Source organism: Sprattus sprattus, assembly GCF_963457725.1.
Source record: "Sprattus sprattus genome assembly, chromosome: 20".
NCBI lineage: Eukaryota > Metazoa > Chordata > Actinopteri > Clupeiformes > Clupeidae > Sprattus > Sprattus sprattus.
Genome location: NC_137918.1, coordinates 12,478,702 through 12,499,936, shown reverse-complemented (window position 1 = coordinate 12,499,936; position 21,235 = coordinate 12,478,702). Strand labels below are relative to the sequence as shown.

At 46.3% G+C, this 21,235-nt stretch overlaps 1 protein-coding gene across 1 annotated transcript in view; it reads left to right on the top strand.

Annotated features, from left to right (window-relative positions):
• LOC308381826 (receptor-type tyrosine-protein phosphatase U-like) overlaps positions 1 to 21,235 on the top strand; it is a gene marked incomplete at both ends in the record, with an annotated part of 201,270 nt that overhangs the window by 152,434 nt on the left and 27,601 nt on the right. The window contains 8 exons of the mRNA XM_080859435.1: positions 1 to 82; positions 3,172 to 3,208; positions 8,341 to 8,479; positions 10,377 to 10,406; positions 10,797 to 10,954; positions 12,484 to 12,671; positions 16,466 to 16,538; positions 16,870 to 16,946. The exon at positions 1 to 82 is cut by the window's left edge and continues 198 nt beyond it. Coding sequence (XP_080715561.1) covers positions 1 to 82; positions 3,172 to 3,208; positions 8,341 to 8,479; positions 10,377 to 10,406; positions 10,797 to 10,954; positions 12,484 to 12,671; positions 16,466 to 16,538; positions 16,870 to 16,946 — 784 coding nt within the window. The remainder of the gene's footprint in view (positions 83 to 3,171; positions 3,209 to 8,340; positions 8,480 to 10,376; positions 10,407 to 10,796; positions 10,955 to 12,483; positions 12,672 to 16,465; positions 16,539 to 16,869; positions 16,947 to 21,235) is intronic.

Sequence of the window (21,235 nt, the reverse complement as noted above, 5' to 3'; positions counted from 1 at the left end):
CTACAACGGCTACTGGAACTCGCCGCTCGACCCCTCGAAGAACTACCAAATCTACTTTCAGGCCGCCAGCCACTTCAGAGGGGTGAGGGATCTGACTATCTCGGTTTTGTTTTACTGTCTATAATTGGATGTGCCACATTTTTAGCATAGCTAATGCAAAAGCATTTTGATCCTCTGTACTTACATAACCATTGCACTAACCCTTGTAATTACCCTGTGTGAATGTGTGGGCCGTCATTCTTCGTTTTTCAATATGTTAAGTATGATATGCTTAATTACATAGTTTGACTGTGAAGTACTTAATTGAGTTATATAAGTATGCTCTAGTTCACCTTTGAGAACTAAAAGTTTGAAGCATTGTTGCCTCTGAAGTGACTGTCACTTGCCAAGATAAAGGCAGTTATTAAAGAGACATGTTTTGAGCTGACCGAATCCAAACAGTGTTGACTTGCGGGCTGGCGCATATGGCTAAGGGTTAGCCTAAGTTTCTTTAAAGAGCCTCTGGAGATGAGATGAGTGGAGAGAGAGAGAGAGAGAGACAGTATTGAAGATTGGCTGGGAGTGGATAGAGTGTGGCGAATGGCGTCAAGGCAGAGGAAAGGGAATGGGGAAAAAAAAACTCTTTTCATAAACACATTTCAGTGTTCGGCGGTGGCGGATGACTCGGGGTGAATGACTTCCAGCTGGTGTCTGGAGGTGCAGCCTCGCCAGCTCTCGCTCTTAACTGTCAATAGGAGAAAAGCCTCTCTCTTTCATCTCCCGCCAAACCCTCCTGGATTATCTCCCTCTTTCCCCAAGCTCTTTCTTTTTCACTCTTTCTCTCTCTCTCTCTCTCTCTCTTTCTGTCTCTTTCGGTCTCTCCGTCTCTTTCCAGGCGCACACATATCCGTCTCATTAACTCTGCATAATCTTCGAGGCTAGCTTCTGATTAGATGCAGTGGGTTTCCCCCATTTTCTCCCTGAAACATGCGCTTATCTCGTGTAGTGAAGGTGAAAACATGTTGCAATGTCCACTTCCAACCTTTTGCGTTCCTGCTTAATCGTTCAAGTTAACTTGTCAGGTCGAACAAGTCGGTATTAGCAGGGGGGGGGGGGGGGGGAAGGTGGTTAGAACACCTTGTCGACGATCGAAGACATGAACTCCTCTGGATTCCCTCAGGCTGTGGTTTGGCCTTGATGTTTCAACCATGTTGGAAAAAGAGAGGGAAAAGAAGAAGAAAAAAGACAACCATATTGTACTTTTAGTCTGCTCATGGCTCACAAGGGCCCAAATGGCCTTGAGGTTTTATTTATTTTCTTGACTGTGTAAATGTGTGTGTGTGTGTGTGTGTGTGTGTGTGTGTTGTCAGACCACTCTGTGTAACTGTCTATCATGGAGATCTACAGAGTGTATCTGAGCTTGACTGTCAGTCAGGAAGACTGTCAGTCAGGTGGTTCTGGACTCAACCCTGAGCTAGCCACAGCGAGCTGTCAGAGGAGATTCAAGAAGACACAACGAGCAGAGCTTGTTTTGACTGCTCCCAAAAGATGTTGTTCATATCTCCCCGCATGTTTACCTAACACCGGTTCCTCCGAGAACATTCCATTTCCCACCATTTTTTATCAGTTTCTTCTTGTTTTATTAAATTGCAACCAACTGCAGCTGTGCCATTGTTTCCCCGACAAGGCGTTTACTCAAAGCCTTCCCCCTAACCACTTTAGGCACTTTGAAACACTTCAGTCTGGTTCGTGACAAGTTCATCGCATCCAGTGATTATTCAAACCCATTCAGGTTTTACTGTTTGTCACGCCGCCACTTATTCTCTCTCTTGATTGCCCCACGAGTTGTTTCAGACGAGTTTCGAATCCGACCTGAATGGCTGGCTGCCCTCGAGTCGAAACGACTGAAAGCGGTGTGTTATTCTGACAATTATTCTGGATAATTAGATGTAGGTTTTCCTGAGCATGATGCTGTGCCTCTCCCAATTTTAAACAGTAATTGCTTTGGCTGGCTCATCGCAACTGGAGCTTGAAAGACATATGGTCTGTGCAATCAGTTCGGAGTAAATAAAAAAAAAAAACTCATATCTTTGCCGACTCACTTGCCGACTGACACACACACACACACACACACACACACACACACGCACACACACATGCGCACACATGCACACACACTACACGTTTCTCATCAAATTCTTCTCAAACTCATCATTTTCTGGTTTATTCTTGCATTGAGGAAATGCAAATATGTGGGGACAACTAGTAGTCGCAAACACACTGTGCATCACTGTCAGACCCCTTTCCCCCTGCACCCCACTACTTCAGGAGGTGCCTGCCAACACACCCATAACACCATCACACACTGTGCAAAGGTGCCTCTCCTTTAAAGTGAGATAACCTTGAGCAAGGACAATATGACATGTAACATATTGGCTGGTACTTGACTAACGTGGCAAGCCAGATAAGGATGACATACCCTACGTTGTGTGTGCGTGTGTGTGTGTGTGTGTGTGTGTGTGTGTGTGTGTGTGTGTGTGCGTGTGCGTGTGCGTGTGTGTTCATGTGTGTTTGTGTGTGGAGGGGCATAGGTGGAATAAACCTGAAACAGATTTTCAATTAAAAAGGCAATTTAACTGCAGTTTAGGGGTAAAAGGTCCTGACTCCAATCTGGGAGCCTGCATTTGCATAATTGCCCCATAAAGCATGATTTCACATCTGTAAGTCTTAATTTGATGATATGTCCCTCTTACTGTGGGTGTGTGTGTGTGTGTAGGTGTGCACATGTGCCCTTTCGTGTGGACAACTGTGTGTGTGTGTGTGTGTGTGTGTGTGTGTGTGTGTGTGTGTGTGTGTGTGTGTGTGTGTGTGTGTGTGTGTGTGTGTGTGTGTGTGTATGTGTGTGTGTGCAAATTCGAGGCCATGAATTGCATTAAACCACAGGACCCCAGTGATGCACGGTCGAGTTAGTGGCACATAACAGTGAGACGCCATTAACAAAACCATCCCTGTCATTAGAACAAATTACTCCAAGTCGGTTTAGCATATAAGCTCCTCTAGCACACATTAAGGTCTCGCAGCATTCAAGCAGACATTCAATCTGTACGGAGCCTTCGGTATTACTTTAAGCTAGCTATGACACCTGTTTAAGAAATCCATACTAACCTCTTTCTTTCTCCTCTCTCTGTGCAGGAGACCCGAATCAACTGTATCCGGATCGCACGCAAAGGTAACGGCACAGACTTTAATTAGTCTTTTAAGAGATTTTTCCCCTTTTTGATTTTTTTGCTTGAGTGTTTTTAATCATCTCTTTGTTCTCTGCGTCTAAAGTGTAATGCAGGTATTCAGGGCATGATCTCTGTTCATCCAGCGTGGTATAAATGTTTCTCTATGCTTCGAGAGGAAAGTTTAAACTGCTAAAAAGCCCTAAGGGGTATTTCGGAAAGCATGATGTCTGAGTTAAGCAGGCAATTGTGCTCAACCTGTAAATATAGAACACACACCTCAAGAAAAAAATGACCATTTGGTGTTTTATGTAGTCTTTAGTAGTTATTAAGTTAATTGGGCCCTAATAGAGAGGACTTTCACTTTCACTTTCACTTTCAAGTTCATTGAGCATGGACTAAAGCCACTGTGTGGAGTGTGGGACTATCACACTGACCCACCCATGTTTGCACTTAGGATCTTGTGCATGGTGTTAAATTAGCACATTTATTTTGCCAAGTTATTAGATACACTTCAGTGAATTTGCAGTTGACTTTGCTTATTGCTCGTTGCCAGGTGCCCGTCAGTGAAAATAGCGCACCCCTAGTGTTGGTTTGTGAGAAATCCCTGAGGATTAAGTAGTTGGAGCTATGGGCAAAAACGCAGATAGATAGGAGAGTGTTCCTGGAAGGGATCTGGCACGGACCTGTCTCCAGATCAGGGCCCAAACTGATCTGGAGTCAGCGGTTGTAAAGGATCCTGGCAGAAAGACCCCTCAGGAGACGACGTTGGTTGACAAGTTTAAATGGCCCCAAGTGAGTGGACCTGGTGAGGAGGCAGACATAGACAGACAGAGAGTAAACTGAGGAGGCTTAAAGAGTATTGGTGGAGGAGGGAGAGATGGAAAGGAGAGGAAGAGAGAGATAAAGAGAGAGAGAGAGAGAGAGATGGGGATAGGGAGAGAGGGAAAGAGATAAATGGAAATGGACGGGGAGAGAGAGAGAGAGAGAGATGGAGGTATCAGCTGGTAGAGCAGATTAAAGAAAACATTGGCAGTACCATCCAGATCCTTTGATGAGAATCCTTGGACTCATTAAAATAGAATGCAGAAGCGTTTTCCTCCTCCTCTTGTTTTTCCTCTTCCTCCTCCTCCTCCTCTTCCTTCTCTTTTTGTCTTCGTCTTCAGTGGGTGCACAGAAAAATGGAATCCCTTCCTCTGCTCTCATCTCCCTCATTTTCAGAACAGGTGACATCAAAGCCTGCACCCCCTTTATAGTCATTGCAGGCACCACACTAGAGTCGGAGGAGTCGCAGTTGAAGTGGGTCTGGGGTTTGGAGGGGGGGGGGGGGGCGTCGCAGTTGAAGTGGGTCTGGGGTTTGGAGGGGGGGGGGGGGGTGCACAGATACGGGGATGGGCTTTGTGTATTTATAGACTCTGTCATTTCCAAAGCTGGGGGCTGAGTGAGGAGGGTGTCACTGGAGGGTGTCCTCCTCTGCCCTCCGCACCATCTTTCCGTTTTTCCTTCTGCACGTCTGTGTGTGTATGTGTGTCTCTCTTGATATTTCTTGTTTTTTACTTTCTCTTTCTCTCTTTCCCTCTCTCTCTCTCTCTCTCTCTCTCTCTCTCTCTCCTTTGTCTTTTTTATATTTTCTCCCTCCATTTCCAAAGGATTGTCTTTTAGTTCCCCCCCTAACCCAGCCTCCTTGTCTTTTTTCTTTCTTTCTCTTTCTCTCTCTCTCTCTCTCTCCCTCTCTCCCTCTCTCCCTCTTTCCTCCATCTCTCTGTTCCTCTGTATGCCCCCCCTCTGTCACTGAGTGAATTAGACAGGGCAGGTTGATGTGGAGCGTAAAGCAGTGAGACACTAGTGGCGTTTAGCCTGCTGTCTCACCCCGGGAGCTCTCTCTCTCCACGTCTGATTAATTACAGGCCTTACACGGAGCCATGACCAACAACTTTCTTCTTCTTCTTCTGCTTCTTCTTCTTCTGGTTGCTCTTTTTTACTTTTTTCTTATACCAATCTTTTTTTCTTCTTTTACTTCTTTTTTCTTATTTGACCTCCAGCTTTTTTCCTCTTCCTCCTCCTCCTCCTCCTCCTCCTCCTTCCACGATGCCTCTGACACGTCCTATTACCCATCTGCCTCAGAGCCTCTGAAATGTTTGATTTTTTTACCATTCGGAATTTTTCCATGGCAACATGTGTTATTTTTCTTACCTATTTCCTTTTTCTCTTGCAATGGAACTCTTGCAATGGAACAGGTTTGGTTTTCAGACCTGCCAGAAAGAAAGCGCGTGCTCAAAGGAGAGAGAGAGAGAGAGAGAGAGAAGGAGAGAGAGAAAGAATGTTTTTGAGGGTTAGAAGGGCAGAGACCACTCAGTTTGTTCCTTTACCTTTTCCGCTACTGGCTGAGGCCGTCCTTAGCTGTCCTCCACTGGCTGTCCTCCGCTGTCCTCCACTGGCTGTGGCTGTCGTCCGCTGTCCTCCACTGGCTGTCCTTGTCTGGCTGAGGCTGTCCTCCACTGGCTGTCCTCCACTGTCCTCCACTGGCTGTCCTTGCCTGGCTGTGAGGAAAGCCCTTTCCCATGTTTTTTGGGCGACGAGTCGGCCAGCAGAGAACGCCGTCTGCAGTTCCAGTAGATCCGGCCGTCCAGAATGGCAGCGACACCATTAGCACAACCGAGCACACTTAATCCATGCACATTGACCCCCTCATCCACAGCAGAGTGGACCATCTGAGCAGAGTGTTGAGATCCAGTGTCTAATGCCTCATCTTCTCATCGCACATTAATCTATCTCCACTGACACGGCCACTTTTGGGCAGATGGTGGGATTTTTTTTCCCCTTCAGTTTAATTTATTTTCCCTCCAAATGGCAGCGATTTCTCTTTCTGAGCAGCAGTGTGGGTTGGGGGGTTCGGTGGTGGTTGGAGGTGTGCTGGCAGTTCGGGGGTGGGGGGGGTGGTGGTTGCTGAGTGGGCAGTAGGCATTCATCTTGGGGTGTGTGTGTGTGTGGGGGGGGGGGGGGGGGGTCATGCAGCTCTTTGGCCCTGATAGAAAAATTGGAGGGAGAACCGGAGACACATGTGTTGGATGCAGACGTGGAGCATGGACTCCAAAATAAGGGTCCATCTATTAGCTCGGTTTCTCTCTCTCTCTCTCTCTCTCTCTCTCTCTCTCTCACACACACACTCACTCACACACAAATACAGCAAACACACTCACACACCCATACCCACCCACACACACACACACACACACACACACACACACACACACACACACACACACACACACACACACACACACACCAGACACTCATACCCACACACACACATCCATACCCACAAACACCACACAAGCACACACACACGTGACTGACTGTGCCGAAACCTCACAGCTGCTGGATCTAGCTGCTGGAATGGAGGGTGCTGTGGGATGATTGGTGCCTGCTGGTGGGTGCCAGAGCCCTCTGTGTCCTCGACCCAGACAGATTGCCCACGCTGAGGTTCTAAATGACTTTCTGCACACCACCCCTGCCTGGGGAGGATGCTACTGCGGCGGTGGGGGGGTGGGTGTGAGGGGTGGGGTAGAGGAGATGTCAGCCATGGCTTGGTTTGGGCTACAGTGTATGGCAGCGTGTTTGGCTTTTCATTTGAGGGCTTTGTGTGTGTCTGTGTGTGTGTGTGTGTGTCTGTGTGTGTGTGTGTGTGTGTGTGTGTGTGTGTGTGTGTGTGTGTGTGTGTGTGTGTGTGTGTGTGTGTGTGTGTGTGTGTGTGTGTGTGTGTGTGTGTGTGTGTGTGTGTGTGTGTGTGTGTGTGTGTGTTGTGTGTGTGTGTGTGGGTGTGTGTGTGCACGTGTGTGTGTGTGTGTGTGTGTGTGTGTGTGTGTGTGTGTGCACGTGTGTGTGTGTGTGTGTGTGTGTGTGTGTGTGTGTGTGTGTGTGTGTGTGTGTGTGTGTGTGTGTGTGTGTGTGTGTGTGTGTGTGTGTGTTTGGTCCAGTTGATGGTTTACCTTGTTTGCACAGATGCACAGGCAGTCTGGCAGGCGATGGACACCTGGGGTGTAACACTGCAGTGCTGGACAGAACCTACTCTAGCAACACCTTTCTCTCTATCTCTCTAGTTTTTAAATGTATCTTTTTCCTCTCTCTCTCTCACTCTTACTCTCTCTCTACTCCCTACTCATCCTTTCTTTCTTTCTTTCTATCACATACTCTTTTTTCCTATCTTTTTTTTCTCTCTCTCTCTGCCTCTGTCTTGCTCTCACTTTATTCCTCTATCTATCTCTTGCTCTCTCTCTCTCTCTCTGCCTCTCTCTCGCTCTCTCTTTATTTCTCTATCTATCTATCTATCTCTCTCTCTCTGCATCTCTCTTGCTCTCTCTTTATTCCTCTATCTATCTATCTCTCTCTCTCTCTCTCTCTCTCTTTCTCTCTGCTTACCCAATGACTCTTCCCTCTTTCTTTATCCTTCTTTGTCTTTCTTCCTCACCTTCTCTTTCTTGGGTGTATGCAGCCATGTGATGGTAATTCTCCCATGCCTGGATAATCACCTGCTTTGCACTGATAACCCTTTTTCCCCTCTTTTCTCCCCTCCACACAATAGCACAGTTAGGATTAAGGGAGAACACCTTTAATTTTACGCCTGGCCTGGCCGATGGCCATTATCTAGAGTAGTACCGCTGAGCCCATAGTCAGAGCAGCACATCCACACAGATTGTATCTGCATGGCCTCAATACATCCAAAATTTGGGACCGTTGTGTTTCCTTAGTCATGAGAATACGGTTACTGGCTGGTCAGTGTTGGTCAGATAGTCAAACAATGTTTAGTGGAGGTTTACTTAAGTTGTGCTACCCCAAGGCATTGTAACATTGATGTTAGACACTCTGCAAACATCACAACTAACATCTCTCTACAAACATCACCACTAACATCACTCTACAAACATTAGGTATAGATCAACATCTACCCAACTGTGTAGGACTATAACGAGTTTGACTTGAAACAGAGATGGTCATGGCTAATTCTCAATAGCTCCTGTTTGAAGTCACTGTTGCTTGGCTTGTCTACTTGTTTGGAAGTCACTCTGGATAATAGCATCTTCCAAACGAATACACGTAAAATGTAACATGGATGTGCCTCTCTCTGTGTGATCCCCAGTGGCTTGTAAGGACCATAAGAGGGCCCTTGAGGTGTCGCAGCATGCTGAGGAGATGGGCCTGATCCTGGGTGCATGTGCGGGCGGCCTGGTGGTCCTCATCCTTCTGCTCGGGGCGATCGTCATCATCGTCAAAAAGGGGTAAGAGTCAGCCCAAATTGGCAGCTTTCTCAGGGACAGACCTGGCAACCGTCCAGGCTTGGGACGGTCCCAAACTCTGCTATGGTCTTCTGTTATATGGCTAGATATCTTAAAGTGTGTGATGAAGGCTGTGTTTGTGTGTTACAGTGAAATGGTTTAGTTTATTGTGTTTAGGACGCCATAACATTTAGCTACAAGATTTAGCTACAATCTTCAGGCTAGATGTACACTTGTGTGTTGTAGTGAAATGGTTTGGTGAGGTCCAGATTCTTCTGCAGGCTTTAGGATTCTTGGATACCCAAACGTGTCTGGCAACGCTAGGGAATTCACCGGAATGAGTGTGTTCTGATGTTTTCTGATGTGCAAGCTTTTGCCAAGAGATGTGTTGACTTTACTATACGTGTATTGAAAGAAAAATAAATAAATAAAATGGACAATATTTAATGAAGGGTGATGTTAGGTCAGGGAGCTTGCTTGAGGCAAAACTCAAAATATAGAGGAGTGCATGTTTATTTGTTTTGACTTAAAGAAAGAACCATCAAAGGAATTGGGTTTTTGAGGTGTGTGTGTAACACCCCCTACCATTTGATCCATCTCAGCTATAAGGGATCCAATTCCCCCACGTCTTCTCATGGCCAAACAAGGTGAAACTGATTACTGATTTACACAATAAAATTACTTTATGCCCCCCAAAATAGGTACTTTTCTGGGGTTGTTTTTCGTCAATCTGCGAATCCTCCCATCTCCCCCCCCCCCCCCAAAAAAAAATACTCAAATCAGCCATGCTGTTTTCTCCAGGATTCTGCTCCTCATAAAAAAGTCCATTTGGACCGGGTACGCTACACACCTGCATGCTAAATCTGAGAGTGCTTCCGGAACATTCATCTGGTGGAGCCCATCTGGATGTGAGGTGCCTCATCAAGGGCCATTTTATCCCACTGCCCGCTAGATTACATGCACATAAAAGCTCCCGCCAGCCCCGTGCACCGGCCAGAGACCGCGGGGATGAGAGGCTTTATTACGCCTCAGAGCAGAGAGGGTTTTTTCGCTTTCTCTCTTTCTTTTCGGCTGTCTTTCTCTCTCTCTCACACACACACACCCCCCACACACACACACACACACACACACACACACACACACACTCTCTTTCTCTGTCTATCTCTCATACACACACACGCACTCTCTTTCTCTCTCTCTTTTTATCTCACTCTGTTTGGCTTCATGGGAGGAGGCAGAGGTGAAATTGTGATTTAGTTTAAGGCCAGCTGCCTACCTGCCTGTCTAAAGTACAGCAGGCTTGCTTTTCACAGTGAGCTGTGTTTGTGTGTGTGTGTGTGTGTGTGTGTGTGTGTGTGTGTTGGTGTGTGTCTGGATGTGGATGGTTTTCTTATCTGAATCCATCCAGGGACTATGATTCGATTATGGAAATCAAAAGTATAACATTAAAATGGTTTCATATCAAGCTTGATGTGGCTACCAGGATTGGACAAGTGTAACGCCAGCATGACTTCCCCATACACTAAATAAATTGTACTTGTTCAGGGATTGTTTAAGCAAAGTTTTCTTTGCTAAGCTCTTTCCAAGATTAAATACAAATCAGATAGAGCAGTGACTGAAAAAGGAAATTGACTGAAATTGTTCATAGATCATCAAGCTGGTCACTAACATTTGACCCGATTAATAGGAGCCATTCTAATATGCTTTGATCAAGTGGTCGTCATTAACCAACACAGCTATGCCTGATCTCTCTCTCTCACACACACACTCTTTCTCCTTCTCTCTCTCTCTCTCTCTGTCTGTCTCTCACCCTCTCTCTTTCTCTGACTGCTGTCTCTCTTGACACTGTGTTTTCCTTGTTCTCGTTCCCCCTTCTCCCTTCTCTCTGCATGCTTCACAGAAGGGACTTCTACTCTTACCCTTACTACCCGTGAGTGACTACTCCTCAACTGCTTCCATTTTGCCCATTCTTCAACCTTCCACCTTCCTTTGACTGAGCTCAGATCAGTGTCTTATGGCCTCCCATAACCTCCCTTCCCTCTGTGTCTCTCCACCTCTTTTTCCCCCTCTTTGTTGCCTAATCTTCATATCTCCTGATTTATTTTTTGGTCTTGTATTTTCCACCTCCATTTTTGTATCGTGTCATTTCCGAATCCTACTTTTTTTTCTTGTCTGTCATGTTTCTTGTCTCTATCCTTTTTTTTTTACTTTCTTCTATCTTTCTTCTGAATCTCTTTTCATTCCCCATCTTCTGTCTCTTCCCCTCTCTCTCTCTCTTCTTCTCTCTCCCCCTCTTTCTCTATCTGTCCATCCTTTACAGAAGGAAGAAGGTGAGCATAAACAAGGCAGCCATGGCGTATCGTCAGGAGAAGACCAGGAAGTTGGGATCTCTGGACTGCACCATGACGGAGCAGAGCACCTTACAGCAGGACGAACGCACCGCACACTCCTTCTTGGACATGCAGACTAGCACACGCAGTAAGTACACACACACACACACACACACATACACACACACACACACACACACACACTTAGAGCAGAGCACCTTACAGCAGGACGAACGCACTGCACACTCATTCTTGGACATGCAGACTGGCAGCACGCGCATTGAGTGCACACACACACACACGCACACACACACGCAGTGAGTACACAGACACACACACATACAAAGAAACACAAACACACAAACTTACAGCAGGACAAATTCACCATGTATGCCTTCTTGGTCATGCAGAATGGTATGGTATCATATACACACACACACACACACTCTTGCATTTACACATACACACATATACACACACACACTCACACACATGCAGGTGTATGGAAGGCATGGTGCAAATGTGTCGTAGAGAGAGTTCATGTTCCTGAAAACTTTTAGAGATTTCTTCCCAGATATGTGCACATACAGCACAACAGCGCACATACACACGCCTCCATATATATTGCATAATGAACACACACACACACACATACACACAAACACCCATTGAAGAGAAAGATATTCCTCAAGAACAGTTGAAACACACATCTCCTACTCTGTGCCGTGGGCCCATCTGTTGTGCTTACCGCCTCTGCCTGAGTGCTGCACAGACCCACTAATGAAATCACCTCCCAGCCGGAGTCTCATCAGCTCTATAGCAAACAGAGGCTGGGGGCCTGTCTCTCATAGACATCTCTGCACTGCCCCCCGCCCCCAAGCTGTGTGTGTGTGTGAGAGAGAGAGTCTGTGTGTGTGTGTGTGTGTGGGTGGGTGATTGAATAAGACGTGGAGAGATGAGGGGGTAGGCTCAAGGAGCACGGGGTGACAGGGTGCGTTTAAAACTGATTTAATCAAGGAAGCACTGCTCACACGCTTCAGAGTGGGCAATATCAGCCAGCGTGCTGTAAATGATACAACACCCTCATTAGCGATAGGCACAGGGTAATATGCTGAAGTTTGACTGAAGGCATCTCACTACCTAGAGAGATTATTTTCATCTGTTTTCATGCATTAGAAAGTGAATTATTTAAGTCTTAATTTCATAGACAATGTAAGTATAATTGAGAAGCGAAAGATATATTAAGCTGCCTATGTAAAGGTATGTGTCTTGTATATGTATTGTACGTGTGCAAGTCTTCATGTTATAACGCCCCCGTGATACACTTTGCTTTTCACAAACAGCACAACATGTAGTTTTGAAACGATAATGCGGTGTGGTTGACCAACAATGAACGTTTCTGTGAGACTTTACATTAGCACGTACATTGGGCATTAAAATATCCACGTATGACCTTGGCATGTGATGATTTAATCCTTTTTTTTGTCTGTGTGTGTGTGTGTTTGTCTTTGTCTGTGTGTGTGTGTGTGTTTGTGTGTTTTTTGTGTCTGTGTCTCTGTGTGTCTGTGTGTCTGTGTGTGTGTGTGTCTGTGTGTGTGTGTGTGTGTGTGTGTGTGTGTGTGTGTGTGTGTGTGTGTGTGTGTGTGTGTGTGTGTGTGTGTGTGTGTCAACGAGCAGACGAGCAGCGCAGCTCCGTGAACGAGTCGAGCAGTCTGCTGGGCGGTTCTCCGCGGCGACACACCCGCCGCAAGAGCTCTCCCTACCACACGGGGCAGCTGCACCCCGCCGTGCGCGTGGCCGACCTGCTGCAGCACATCAACCAGATGAAGACCTCGGAGGGCTACGGCTTCAAACAGGAGTACGAGGTGAGAGGAAGAGAGAGAAACAGAGGGAGAGACAGATACACACGTATGCACACACACACACACACACACACACACACACACACACACACACAGACACACATACACAGACACACAGGGGGAAGGAGGAGATAGGAGGAGAGGGAAGGAGAGGTGAAGGAGAGGGAAGGAGAGGTGAAGGAGAGGGAAGGAGGAGATAGAAGGAGAGGAGGAGGAGAGATAGAAGGAGAGGTGAAGGAGAGGAGGAGGAGAGATAGAAGGAGAGGTGAAGGAGAGGAGGAGGAGAGGGAAGGAGAGGTGAAGGAGAGGGAAGGAGAGGTGAAGGAGAGGGAAGGAGAGGTGAAGGAGAGGGAAGGAGGAGATAGAAGGAGAGGAGGAGGAGAGATAGAAGGAGAGGTGAAGGAGAGGAGGAGGAGAGATAGAAGGAGAGGTGAAGGAGAGGAGGAGGAGAGGGAAGGAGAGGTGAAGGAGAGGGAAGGAGAGGTGAAGGAGAGGGAAGGAGAGGTGAAGGAGAGGGAAGGAGGAGATAGAAGGAGAGGAGGAGGAGAGATAGAAGGAGAGGTGAAGGAGAGGGAAGGAGGAGATAGAAGGAGAGGAGGAGGAGAGATAGAAGGAGAGGTGAAGGAGAGGGAAGGAGGAGATAGAAGGAGAGGAGGAGGAGAGATAGAAGGAGAGGTGAAGGAGAGATAGAAGGAGTGCTGAAGGAGAGGGAAGAAGAGGTGAAGGAGAGGTGAAGCAAAATGGGGTGGAGTGGAGGGAACGAAAGCGAGGCAGAGATGGAGAGATTGTTGGAGAGGAGATGAGTGTGGGCCTGAGCAGAGAGAGGAGACACACACACACACACACGCACACACACAGACACACACACACACACACACACACACACACACACCTACACACACACACACACCTACACACAGACACACACACACACACACACACAGACACACACACACACAGACACACACACACACACACACAGACACACACACACACAAGAGGAGGAAATGAACAAACGGATACTGCTGAGGAGGAACAACAGAACCAGTCAGATAAAGATCAAATGAAAGGAGAAGAAGATGGAGAGAGAGAGAGAGAGAGACACGGAGAGAGAGACAAACAAACGTAAAGGGTGTGTGAAGACGGGTGAAAGTGGTAGAGAGGAGTGATGAGAGGCTGACTGGTTCCTGATGGGCGCCCGTTAAGCGAAATCTCCCTCAGACAAGATTGGAGTGGAGTTTGGGCCTGAAACACCATCAGCTGCGGCTGCCTTCACGTTGCCCCCCATTACCGAGCCCACATATCACCCTCTCACCGAGCGCCTAAGCCCTAACCCAAGCAATAAAACATTCCCTGGTAATTTCATCTCAATTGGGGGGCTGAGTTGGCTTTGACAGCGACGTCCTCTGTGTGTGTGTGTGTGTGTGTGTGTGTGTGTGTGTGTGTGTGTCTGTGTGTGTGTGTGTGTGTGTGTGTGTGTGTGAGTGTGTTGAGTTGGCTTTGACAGTGACGGCCTCTTCTCCCGCCTCCTGCTCACACTCATCTCCTCTCTCTCTCTCTCTTTTTCTCATCTGGTCTCTGAGCACATCTTTCCCCGAGGGGCACCCCGGTGTTTTGTCTCGCCTCCTCATTCATTAAGGCCATCTCAGGGGGGGGGGCACAAATATCCCTCAGAATCAATTGACAAGTCGTTTCCAGTCCAACCCCCCCCCAACACACGCCCACACTCGCACACATCCCATCCACCCTTTGGACAGGTTGCTTTCACTCCCTCCCCACCTCCCCACACACACACACACCTATCCAACCCCGCGGTAGGTCACCTCCGCCACCAACTCTTCCTCCAACCATAAAGACACACACCGCCCACGCCCCTGGACAGGTTGCTTCACAACCATTATTTCTAATGAGGCCCTGGGGCCCCGCCATTGATCAAGCCCCCCGGGAGGATATGACATGAGTGTGTGTGTGTGTGTGTGTGTGTGTGTGTGTGTCTGTGTGTATAGTCTGTGTGTGTGTGTGTGTGGGCCACGCCATTGATCAGCCCCCCCGGGAGGATATGACATGAGGTTGTGTTTTAGTTGTTGTTTGGTCTTACATTCAATGGAACAGTGAAGTTGCTGAAGTTTGTGTGTGTGTGTGTGTGAGTACGTATGTGTTTGAGTGTATGTGTTTGAGTGAGTGTATATGTCTGTTTATGTGTGTGTGCGCCTGGGCAGAGATGCATGTGTGCGTATGCACATTTGTGTGTGTTTGTGCATGTTCGTGTCTGAGGTATGTGTGTAGGTGAGAGAGGGGGAGGGAGAGAGAGAGATAAAGAGAAAAGGAAGAGCGAGAATAAATAACTTTTTCTCCAGGTCGGGGTGAGCTAGCACTTGTGATTTGTTATGGGCAGAGCGCGTAGGAAAAGGTTCAGGTGGAGGAGGAGAGGATGCTGATCTGGGTACCAGAGGAACCACAGCTGCACTCCAGTCATGATGGATGAGGGAGAGAGAGAGAGAGTGATGGGCACTGAAAAAGGACTAGATGGATGTATAGAAAGTAGAGTGAAGTTGCTGAAGTTTGTGTGTGTGTGTGTGTGTGTGAGTACGTATGTGTTTGAGTGCATGTGTTTGAGTGAGTGTATATGTCTGTTTATGTGTGTGCGCCTGTGCAGAGATGCATGTGTGCGTCTGCACATTTGTGTGTGTTTGTGTGCGTGTCTGTGTTCGTGTCTGAGAATGAGAGAATTATTCAGAGGGAGACAGAGGCGAGCACGCACGAACGAGAAGAGAGAAACAGACAGAGAGAGAGAGAGTGAAGGAGAGAGAGTGAGGGAGAGAGCGAGTGTGTGTGGGAGAAAGAGGGAGGCCATGCCTATGGCAGGATTAGAGGGGGTATTACCTGCAAGGCAGACAGACACAGGTGTAATCCCCTGATCAGCATGCTGGCCCGAGCTTGGCCAGGGCCTCAGGTGAGCCCCCGCTCCCCCCGCCGCCCTCTACCCCTCTCCTCTCTGCTCCACGCTGCTCCACGCCTCCCACTGACATTGGAGCTCCGCACTGATGAGGGTATTAACGCCACGGCAACGAGCACCGGGATGAGCCCGCTGGAGCGTGGAGGAGACGAGAGGGACCCCATGATCTGGGAGAGTGTGTGTGTGTGTGTGTGTGTGTGTGTGTGTGTGTGTGTGTGTGTGTGTGGGAGAGAGGGAGAGAGAGAGAGTGTGTGTGTGGGAGAGAGAGAAGGAGTGTGTGTGAGAGGGAGAGAGAGAGAGAGAGTGTGTGTGTGTGTGTGTGTGTGTGTGTGTGTGGGAGAGAGAGTGTGTGTGTGGGAGAGAGAGAGAGAGTTTGTGTGTATATGTGTGTGTGTGTGTGTGTGGTAGAGCGAGAGAGGGAGAGAATGTCCACATCCATTCACTCACTCACTCAGTCTTCTCATACAACCTCTACAGGCGGCATCCATTAATATGGCAAGCAGTGAAGGGTAACAATATAGAATGAAAGGAGGTGGTATGGTTAATGGTTGTTTTTATTTATGTATTTATTGTAAGTTTTTATTTATTTGTATTCTTATTTTTTGGTTATAAATACTGTTATTACTAGTTACGCTGCTCCATGTCAAATATGTCTATCTATTTTATTTTGTTGTATTGTTTGAACATTGCACTGCTTTGGCAGGGCTGTTACACGGTGTTTCCAATAACGCTTGTTTGAATTTGAAGTCGTACGGTGAGAGAGTATGGTTACCTGTGTGTGACCCTGTCTTCAAAACGTTTGGTTGACAGTTTTAGTTTGTTTGTTTTTTTTTTTTTTCAGAGTTTCTTCGACGGCTGGGATGTGACGAAGAAGAAGGATAAGACCAAGGGGAGGCAGGACAGCATTCTCAGTCGTGAGTTCAGCGCTGTTCCACGGAGACTAAGCTAATAATGTGTCGACCCACTCCACGGAGACTAAGCTAATAATGTGTCGACCCACTCAACGTAGTGGTGCTTAACGAACGCTCCCTATCGGAGAATGTTCACATGCATTAAAAAATGTTAAAAGGGGTCAGATTAATTTAGTGGTACACCTTTATCCTTTCAAAGCGTATCAACCTACACAGTAATTTGTTTTCTAGGGTTAAACATTTAAGTGATCTGTGTAAAACTCCTTTAAAAGTGTTTTGAGTTTTTTTTTTTTTTTTATCTCCTGCACCACTCCATTTCACCTCTCTCATCCAGACGACCGGCACCGAGTCAAACTGCACTCTCTCCTCGCCGACCCCAACTCGGACTATGTCAACGCCAACTACATCGACGTAAGTAAAGGCGGCTGCTTGGTTCTGCGTTGGTGTCACGTTGTTGCGCAAAATGTACTCATAGCAATTCATGCTCCCTTAATGGTTGCGGGTGTTGCCAAGCAATTCACACCCAGAACAATAGGCTTGCGTAAAAAAATGGCACAAGTCTAGAAAAAGGGGCCAACGCACGCAAGACGTGAAAAGACTTGCGCTTGTGCTTACGCTTACGTCTCTGACCATAAATCAGCCTTAACACCTCTCCACCCTCACACACACACACACACACCTTGCTAGTCTTTCCTCCGCTGGGCTTTTCTCTCCCGTCTCTCCCTGCCCTCCCACTGTCTGGACGGGGAGCTCCGGCTGCGGAGCGAGGACAGTGTGACGGTGGTCGAATTGAGGACTGACAAACTCTTCAATAACTTTCTTTATTTCCTGTTCATTCATAAAACATCACAGCATCGTTGTCAGGCAAACTCTTTCTCATGTGTCATTTAAACAACACGTTACTCAAACACATGTAAAACACTGCACAAATTATTTAACGGACAATGCACGTTATTCACATATATAATACACTATTGAAACAGCAACATACCTGTCCATACCTAAGGACCTGAGGGAGCCATCTCCACACTGAGGCCACACTGCTCCAGTCGCCACTGTCTGGGAATGATTTTTCCCATGGGGATTTAACGCTATCACCATCCCCGTTACCCCGTGTCCCCCTGCTGTGTGGAAGTAGAAAGGGGGAGTAGGAGGGGGAGGAGGTTTATATTGAGAAGAGAGGAAAGCTTTGAAAGCGTTTGCCAAATACCTGACATTTAAAGTAAAACTTGAAAATCAGCACAGAGCATGACCATCACAAGGTGCTTTAGGAGATGATAGCACCTTTTAAATCCACCGCCACCCCCCCACCAGAACGACACAATCCTCACCCCCCATCCCCCACCTCCAATGGCTACCTTTGTTATTTTGTAAATCCCCACATCATGACAGTTTCAGCTCCTCATCCCAAGAAAAGATTCATCCCTTCTTTACTTTCTTGAAGAATAGATTCATCCCTTCTTTACTTTCTTGAAGAATAGATTCATCCCTTCTTTACTTTCTTGAAGAAAAGATTCATCCCTTCTTTACTTTCTTGAAGAATAGATTCATCCCTTCTTTGCTTTCTTGAAGAATAGATTCATCCCTTCTTTACTTTCTTGAAGAGTAGATTCATCCCTTCTTTACTTTCTTGAAGAAAAGATTCATCCCTTCTTTACTTTCTTGAAGAATTGTGCTTCAGATCAAGTCCCACCCCTCCCCGGTTCACTGGTTGAGAAAACTATAATATTAAATAAAGTTAAAGAAAGATCTCACCTACAATAAACACTGAGTAAGAAATAGCTCAGTAAAGCCCTGGTTAATATTTGAACAGTTTTTGATGATGCTGAGGGTAACTATCAAAAGCTTGATAGTGAGTGGAATAGAGTTCTATTCACCAGAGCCATGTATTCAGTATGTTGGAAACATCTGAAAGCCCTCACAATGACAGCTCTCATTAGCATTTCAAGGCTAGCTAACAAAAAACAAAACTCCCCTTTGGAGCACATCCACTCATGTCTTTAATACATGATTACTGAACCCCCTGAAAATGAAAATAGAAACTGAACACAAAGGTATTCCAGTGTTGTTGGGAAGACAACTAGCAAGCATAACAAGATCTTCTGGGACATAAGGTGAGTGAAGGGGGGGAAGAGAAGAAGCCCAAGGACGAGAGAGAGAGAGAGAGAGAGAGAGAAGGAGAAGGAGAAAGGGAGAGAAGGAGAGTGAGAGAGAGAGAGAGAGAGAAGGAGAAGGAGAGAGGGAGAGAAGGAGAGTGAGAGAGAGAGAGAGAGGGAGAAGGAGAGGGAGAGAGGGAGATCGAGAGAGAGAGAGAGTGAGAGAGAGAGAGAGAAGGAGAAGGAGAGCGAGAGAGGGAGAGCGAGAGAGAGAGAGAAGGAGAGAGAGAGGGAGAAGGAGAGCGAGAGAGAGAGAGATAGGGAGAGAGAGAGAGAGAGAGGGGGAGGGAGAAGGAGAGAGAGAGAGAGAGAGAAGGAGAGCCTTCACCTGTTTTATAGATGAGCAGGTCGGTTTTGCTGGACCCACGGCCAATAATTCATGGACTCAGCCACTCTCCCTCTATCTCTCTCTCTCTCTCTCTCTCTCTCTCTCTCTCTCTCTCTCTCTCTCTTTCAGGGACAGATGCACTAATATGTTAGCGCCCGTTTTAATGCGTAAACCTCCAGAAACAATGGAATCAGTATTCTGATCAGTTTTCCCTTTTCGTACCATGTTAAAAGCAATCTTTACTTCTGTTCGCTTTTTCACTCTATCCACTTCCCTACGTGTAGATGCCTGCTACAATTTTGAGTTTGTGTTTGCTACAGATGCGCAAATAATGTGACTATTTTCATTTTTATTATTTTCAGAGTTGTAGAACTACTGTCCTGTACTATCTCTGTTTTATGATGCCTTATAAGCATGTATGTCTATTTCCTGATCGCTAAACCTTTGAATCCTTGTAATATCGGTTCTACAATTCCAATGAGATGTGCCTGTGACTGAATTATGCCCTTCAGACTAGGGTCAGGGGGCGATGTGATGATAAGTCGCTGTGTAAACTGAACTCTCTAACATCTGCCCCTTAGTCACCCTCTCTCACACACAAACACCAACACACACACACACAGACACCAACACACACACACTCACACATAGACACCAACAAACTCACACACAGACCACAAGCTTTTATTTCCGTTATTTTTACAGAGGCAAGATGCAATTGGTGCAAAACACCAACACACACACACACACAGACACCAACACACACACACACACACACACAGACACCAACACACACACTCACACACAGACACCAACAAACTCACACACAGACCGCAAGCTCTTATTTCCGTTATTTTTCCAGAGGCAAGATGCACTTGGTGACCTGTATAAACTCACCTGCTACTCCCTGTAGACTATACTCTGCTCATTCAACATCTGTGCTAGTCTTCTGAATTAATTCAGTCTCCTCCAAATCATCACCAGTCTACTGCTCTGCGTAGGGGAATGGTTCAGCACAAACGCTATAGAAATAGGGTATTTAGTGATGAAACTTCATAACGCAGATTACTCAAACTCGAATAAGAAATAGAACTAGAAAATGCATTTCCTGAAGGAAATACCAGTGCATGAAATGCAAAAGTTAAGAAAGAACGAATAAAAGAAAAGAAAAGTGAAAGAAGGAAGGAAGAAAGGAAAGAACAGTAAAAGAAGGAAAGAAGAGTGGAAGAAGGAAAGAAGAAAGGAAAGAAGAGTGAAGAAAGGAAAGAAGAGTGGAAGAAAGAAAGAAGAGTGGAAGAAGGGAAGAAAGGAAATTAGAGTGGAAGAAGTAAAGAAGAAAGGAAAGAAGAATGGAAGAAGGAAAGAAGAGTGGAAGAAGGGAAGAAAAGTGGAAGAAGGAAAGAAGAGTGAAGAAAGAAGAAGAGTGGAAGAAGGGAAGAAGAGCCGAAGAAGATAAGAAGAAAAGAAAGAAGAGTGAAAGAAGGAAAGAAGAAAAGAAAAAGGTAAGAAGAGTGGAAGAAGGAAAGAAGAGTGGAAGAAGGAAAGAAGAAAGTAAAGAAGAGTAGAAAGAAGGAAAGAAGAAAGGAAAGAAGAGAGGAAGAAACAAAGTAAGGAAAGAAGACTGAACAAGAGTGGCTCTGGATAAAGACAGTAAAAAGAGAGAGTGAAAATATTGAAAGGAGGAGAAAAAAGAGTGAAGCAGAGAGATGGAGTGTGAGAGAAAGTAGAGTGAGAGTGATAGAGAGAAAGAAGAAGAGAGAGAAAAAAGTACAGTATGGAAGGTGTCTATTAATATTCCTAGTTATACAGTTGAATGGAGAGGTACAGAGAGAAGAGGACCCTTGGAGGCTTGCCGCAGGTGTCAGTGAAGCACAGGTGCAAGCCAGTTTAATTACCCTATTATGATGTCATAATGGCCCAATGTAAGTCAATGGGAAAATTTAGATTTGTTTTTCTATAATAACTTAAAAAGTATAAAGTTTAGAAAAGTGAAAAATACATAGCATAAGTGTCCTTTATAAGACCTACGCGACAAAGTTTGAATGAAGTTTCTACGTTAAGCGGTTCGAGCTGAATTAATCGCAGAAAAAGGTAAGAAGAATAAGAAGAAGAAAATGCCTAGGAATAACAATACAGGGCATTTCATGCACTGTAATTAAAAGGAAATGGAGGAATATTAAATGCTGGATTCTGGACCATGTCCTTGCCAGGTCGAG